The 6,017-nt window shown below is 44.6% G+C and overlaps 4 protein-coding genes across 5 annotated transcripts in view; 1 reads left to right on the top strand and 3 right to left on the bottom strand.

Annotated features, from left to right (window-relative positions):
• Positions 1-1,563, top strand: part of RB195_014945 (uncharacterized protein) — a gene marked incomplete at both ends in the record, with an annotated part of 6,533 nt that extends 4,970 nt beyond the window's left edge. The window contains 2 exons of the mRNA XM_064205426.1: positions 1,326-1,421; positions 1,465-1,563. Coding sequence (XP_064061307.1) covers positions 1,326-1,421; positions 1,465-1,563 — 195 coding nt within the window. The remainder of the gene's footprint in view (positions 1-1,325; positions 1,422-1,464) is intronic.
• A 2,134-nt stretch (positions 1,564-3,697) lies between these two features.
• Positions 3,698-4,015, bottom strand: RB195_014944 (uncharacterized protein; the record flags this gene model as incomplete). The annotated part of the gene is made up of 1 exon (XM_064205425.1): positions 3,698-4,015. One exon carries the CDS (start codon positions 4,013-4,015, stop codon positions 3,698-3,700), a length of 318 nt encoding a protein of 105 aa, XP_064061306.1.
• Positions 4,016-4,138: 123 nt separating this feature from the next.
• On the bottom strand, positions 4,139-4,468 carry RB195_014943 (uncharacterized protein; the record flags this gene model as incomplete). Of its 2 annotated transcripts, none has more annotated exons than XM_064205424.1 (1): positions 4,139-4,468. In XM_064205424.1, one exon carries the CDS (start codon positions 4,466-4,468, stop codon positions 4,139-4,141), a length of 330 nt encoding a protein of 109 aa, XP_064061304.1. The 2 variants fall into 2 exon arrangements, with proteins under 2 accessions (XP_064061304.1, XP_064061305.1); XM_064205423.1 differs by having other exon boundaries at positions 4,139-4,399.
• A 10-nt stretch (positions 4,469-4,478) lies between these two features.
• On the bottom strand, positions 4,479-5,678 carry RB195_014942 (uncharacterized protein; the record flags this gene model as incomplete). The annotated part of the gene is made up of 1 exon (XM_064205422.1): positions 4,479-5,678. One exon carries the CDS (start codon positions 5,676-5,678, stop codon positions 4,479-4,481), a length of 1,200 nt encoding a protein of 399 aa, XP_064061303.1.
• Positions 5,679-6,017: the final 339 nt, after the last annotated feature.

Genomic DNA, 6,017 nt, shown 5'->3' with positions numbered 1-6,017 from the left:
ACACACACACACACACACACACACACACACACACACACACACACACACACACACACACACACACACACACACACACACACACACACACACACACACACACACACACACACACACACACACACACACACACACACACACACACACACACACACACACACACACACACACACACACACACACACACACACACACACACACACACACACACACACACACACACACACACACACACACACACACACACACACACACACACACACACACACACACACACACACACACACACACACACACATACACACACACACACACACACACACACATACACACACGAGCACATACACACACGGGTGCATACACACATACACTTATATGCACACACATACACGAGCACATACACATATGTACATATATATGTATAACATACATGCATATTATATACATACATACGCGGATTAAGCGCGTTATTATATAGCATGATCTTTGTAGAACAGTTCCGAGTGCAAAAGTTTTCACCTCACTCCTTCTTCTTCCTTGATGAAGCGGGAACAACGAGAATTATCAGAGGTGGTGGATCACGTTCTTACTTGTTCGAAATGAGGTTTATGATTTTCAGATCCACATTCGCACTAGGGTGTAGCGCAGTCGGTAAGAGGTTCCGTACGATCGACCCGAGGTTCGAATCCGACGCAGCGCTCACTAAGCCTTTCACCCCTCCAGGGTTGATAAATTGGTGCGATAAAAAATTGATTAAAAAAAATTAATAGAATAAATTGGTAAAAAAAATTTCAGTTATCTTTAGCGCCTTTAGGGGCGACTGTTGTGTAGCGGTTAGAGGTCCCGCTTCCTGCACGGTCGATATGAGGTTCGATACCGCTCTAGTGCTCACCAAGCCTTTCATCCCTCCGGGGTCGATAAATTGGTACGAGACTTGTCTGGGAGGATAAAAACACTGACTTGACACACCGGCTAGCCACCGCTAGTCATTGTAGAGGCCAGTTACACGTTCGTAACCTCAAACCATGCTGAAGTGAAGTGGACGCGTTGGCGCATCCCAAGCGGATTGATTAACGCCAGACACTTTATCCTTTATTTTTTACCCATTCGAACCAATAACTTCTTCTTCTTTCATTCATGTCACGTGCTACAAAGAACTCTTGATTCTAAATCTTCAAAGGCAGTTTCTACCTTTTTTCCCTCGAATTTGGCATCTCATCCATTTCTGTTATTTTCTTGTTTTCCTCTTATGTGACGGATTTTAACAAGCAGAGTTCTACTGCAGAGTTCTTAAATGAATTTTTACCTTTTTACACTACATTCTTCAGAAGTGGGCTTCGAGTTTGTTCTGCATTCTTTGGAATTCTATGAATGACAGTGTGAAGAACGGAAACGTTTGGAACGAAGAGGACAAAGTTGTTGAGGTAATGACATCGTTTTAAACATTTGAAAAATGTGATAATTCAGTCAATCCTAGTAGGGTCAAAACGACATGAAGCACGGTCCACTTGCGTAAGCGCCTGCGCTCGAAGCGACGCACTAAGCAAGCGGTTAGCAGCGAAGTGACCATCGTGAGCTGCAGCAATGAGTGGTTTAGTGCCCATCCTAACCGCTGCGCTTTGCCGTATCGCTTCGATCTCAACCGCTTACGGCCGAACCGAACTTTATGTCGGTTATCCCAATTTTAAAATCGTTGTTTTTTTGTTAGTCGTTGAATGATCAGTGAAGCATCTCCAAAAATGGAATCTATCACGACATTCATTTTTTGCTAGATGTCCTTTTTTCTTTCGATCTTTTTTTTTACGCAACGGAGCAGCTACCAAGAAATACTGTCTTTTTCGTTATATCAAGCTGCATTGCACTCGATTCCATGTGCCTTTCCGCTATGAAGCAGCTTCTCCGAGTTTTTGGCTTTGATCTCTTTTCTCCGATTTGTTCCATGACGTTTTCGGCCTCGGCATCCTCTCTTTCCTGGTTAGATTTGACATTTTTGAAGATGTTGTACAAAAACTTCCTCAGGATCTTTGGGTCCGTATCGTTTGGTATCCACAGATTATGCGATATCCTATCTTTAGAGAAATGACTGCTAACGCCGACAATTAAAGGCATCACCCGACGAATCCGAGGTGGTACGGATTTCAGGTGGAGTATTCGTATACGGGATGGGAGACTACGGAGAGGGAGGTGATTCCGTCCATTTCTTCCTAATTGCCGTAAAAAACGGTGCGGAAGATGCGGCGCCGCACAGGGCTGGCACGCTCCAATCGAACTCCTTGTAGAAAATAGTGCGCCGAAATGCTCGAACCAGTACCTTCCGGGCTGTTTTCTACGTCAACTAGGAAGAAATGAACGGAATCACCCTCCTTCCCATAATCTACGATCCCGTATACGAATACTCCACTGGAAATCCGTATTCGTGGGATGATGTCTTTAAACGCGTTGCATCAGTTGGCATCATCAGCAGATCATTTCGCTACGTTCGCCTTATGCCCCACAAATAGTTGTATATTTCAGTTGTGTAAAACAAAGAAACCAAAATTTTTCATGTCTTAGGACGCAAGAAGCCAAGAAGAAAAACTATCGGTTAGTACCAGCATATTTTGTAACTTTATACTTTATTTTGTTTGATGGAAGAGAAAAATGTCAGAGCAGGAAATTGAACAGTTTTTGCTTGATGAATTGAAGTTTGCCACAAGACACAGTTTGCACACAAATCAATTTCAAAATTTCATGAACGAATGTTCTGTTGTATGCAGAGATGCAAAGGCAACTCGTTTTTAATCTGCTGAAAAATGCACATTTTTGGGCCCGTTATGAATGAGTTCATAGTTAAGGTGCAGAATTATATAATAATAGAAGTCGTTTAAAAAAAAGCAGACTTTAAAAAAAGTTACATGAAATAATAGGTACTTTGACGAAATTCGAGAAGAGCGACAAAAAAAGATGGCATGTAAATGGTTATTTGGAAAAATATAATCTGAATTGACATTAGAAAGTATCAGATTCTATCCTGTTTCAGATCTGCAAGTCAATACGGTGATGTTTTGACTAAACGTATCACAAAATTTCCCACTACTACAACCCTTACGCAATAACCGTTACAAAGTCCAAAATTTTGGAGCGTTGTCTGGTTTATCTTTTTTGATGTAGTTTCAATTTTCAAGGAAATTTCCTCGTTTTTGCTCCATTCTCAGAATTTTACCTTTTCCTTTTTACTTTCTTTTCCACCTTATACGTTACTACGTTGTTACATTTGTTCTTTGAATCCTCCTAGAAGTCAACTCTATCAAGTGGTTGTAATACAAATACGGCACAAGACCTTAGTGACGTGGTGATGGTTGGGCATGGCCTAATGATCACAGCTGATCTATGACTTGCCTGCTCTATAGCATGCCGATAGCCTCTTCCGCGCTAACTTGTTCAGCTACACATAATCGGCTGTTGGTATGTTACGAACGCCATATCAGGATCTTTCTGCCCACATGACTAAATGGTTAAGGGTAATCATAGTCACCCCGAAAAAAATCGCTTCTGCCCCATTTTTTTACTACAAAATGTTTGAAAAAGAGTAGCTATTATAAGAAGCTAGCTTACTTTAAACTTGAACTTGTATCACATTTTGCAACGCTGTTCACCACATATTAAATATTTTGGAGCATGCAGGACACTATACTTACTTACTTACATAGATGGCCCGTCTTCACTCGACGTACGGGCCCCAGCATCTCTTCCACTCGTTTCGTTCCCTCGCCATTGTCATCCAAGATGTTCTCAAGCTTCGTGAGTGACGTTGACGAGGTCCTTGAGCCGTATCCAGCTGAGCTCTCAGCTGGTCCATCCGTGCAGCGAACACGTCACTCCATCTCGTTGGCGGTCTCTCTCGGGGGCGTTTAGCGTCCCTTGGGATCCACTCTAGCGTTCTTTTAGTCCATCTATCGTCGATTCTTCTCATGATGTGACCGGCCCATCTATGTTTTGCTTTCGATACATATTCCGCTGGGTTGCCAAGACGGGACATTCCTCTTAAGTCGGAGCTACGAAGACCGGCAAGGTGTTGTGTGCGCTGGTTAAACTTCAGGAGACATCTCTCAAGGGCTCTGTGGGTAGTAAGTAGCTTTCTAGACGTGGCCGCGGTGTCTGCCTACGTCTCCGCTGCGTAACAGAGCGCTGGAAGGACTGTCGAGTCGAACAGATGGGCACGAAGATCATGGTCCGTCAGTTGGTCCGTAGCTTCCCTGACGGCTGCGAATGCTGCCCGTGCTGCTCTCATTCTTCTATTCAGTTCTTCCTTCAAGTCGTTTTCCATGTTCATAGAACGTCCGAGGTATACGTATGACGGAGTTTCCACGATTTGGGAGCCTTCAAGTTGTACTCCTCCGTCCTCGCAGTGCGCGTTTTTCATGAACTGTGTCTTCTTTTTGTTTATTCGTAGTCCTATTCTCTTCCCTGCTTCGTTCAATTCGTTGAGCATCGTTTCTGCTTCATTGGTACTGCTCGAAAAGAGAACGATGTCGTCCCTCGAAACGAAGGTTCGAAAGAAATCTTCCATCAACACGTATGCCCCTTTCTTCCCAGGATAGTGGTTTCATTATCCATTGCAATGCAGCCGTGAACAGCTTCGGCGATATAGTATCGCCTTGTCGTACCCCCTTTCCAATGGGTATGGTGAGAGGGCGGTGGAAAAGCTGTATCCTAGTCGTGCATCGTTCGTAGCAATTGGCTAATGTCCTCACATACGACGCGTCCACACCTTGATCGACCAGCGCTGACAGTATTGCATTCGTTTCTACGCTGTCAAAGGCTTTCTCATAGTCGACGAAGGTTAGAATAAGGGGCAGGCGGTATTCCCGGCAAACCTCTATGACCCTCGACACGGTCTGGATGTGGTCCAAGCAGCTGAACCCTTGGCGGAATCCAGCTTGTTCTTGAGGCTGGGCTTCATCCAGCGTCCTAGATATGCGTGTGAGGATGATCTTGGTGAATACTTTGTATAACACGCTCAGCAAGCATATCGGACGGAAGTTCCGAAGGTCCTCTCTGTCACCTTTCTTATGGATAAGAACGGTTCGCGAGGTCTTCCACTGGTCTGGGATCCTTTCTTTCCGAAGATAGGATGTCATGTGCGCTGCTAAGATTACATGAAGCGGATGGCCACCAGCCCGAAGAAAGTCTGCTGATATAAAATCAGGTCCGGGGGCTGTGCCAGGTTTCATGCTCTTGATAGCGACTCGTACTTCCGAAGGGAGAATCCGTGGTGGAGCTTCGCCAGTGGGGATGATTGGGCTTGACACAGGAGTTGATGAACGGAAAAGGTTCGAGTAGAACCTCTCCGTAATGATTTCCATCTCACGACGAGAAGACGTGCGAGTCCCGTCTTCGCTCAGCAAGGTTGCTAGCGGAATATTATATTCGCGGAGATCCCTGCGGCACTTCTTTAGACTCGTTCTTCTTTGTGCTGCTTCTAGAATCTTCTTCTGCCTGTACTTCAAAAGATCCTCCTGCAACGCTTTTCTGCAGCTAGTGTTTGCTACTAACCGCTCAATGTGCGATGCATTCGGATCAAGCCTCAAAGCCCTTCTTCTTCCCATCAATTCCTTAGTGGTCTTCGAAATTCGATCCAAGTTTGTCGTGCGCGACTTCGAGGCACGTTCAGCACAGGCTCGTAATCCTCTGAGCAGCATCTCGTAGTCCACGTGGAATAACGTGGACTACGAGATGCAGGACACTATAGCTGTCATTAAACCTAGAAACATAAAAGAGTGAAACTAATAGAACGGATGCTTAGGACCCAGTGGTCATCAAATTGTAAAATCGACCTGACCGTTTTCTGGATAAGTGCTTCCACGGAAAAATGACCCATTGTGTGCGAACTTTCCACAAGTACTTGTGTGCAAAGTTTGGTTGGACCGGTGCATCGGTTGAGATTTGTGTACGAAACATAGCTCCCATGTACTTCTTTCTTTATATAGATGATAAAGAAAACCAACATGTGCTCGCGTGCAACAAGTTAGGAGCTTCAG

Source organism: Necator americanus, chromosome V, assembly GCF_031761385.1.
Source record: "Necator americanus strain Aroian chromosome V, whole genome shotgun sequence".
Classification (NCBI taxonomy): domain Eukaryota; kingdom Metazoa; phylum Nematoda; class Chromadorea; order Rhabditida; family Ancylostomatidae; genus Necator; species Necator americanus.
Note: the sequence above shows the minus strand (reverse complement) of the source record. Positions and strands in the feature narration are given on the sequence as shown.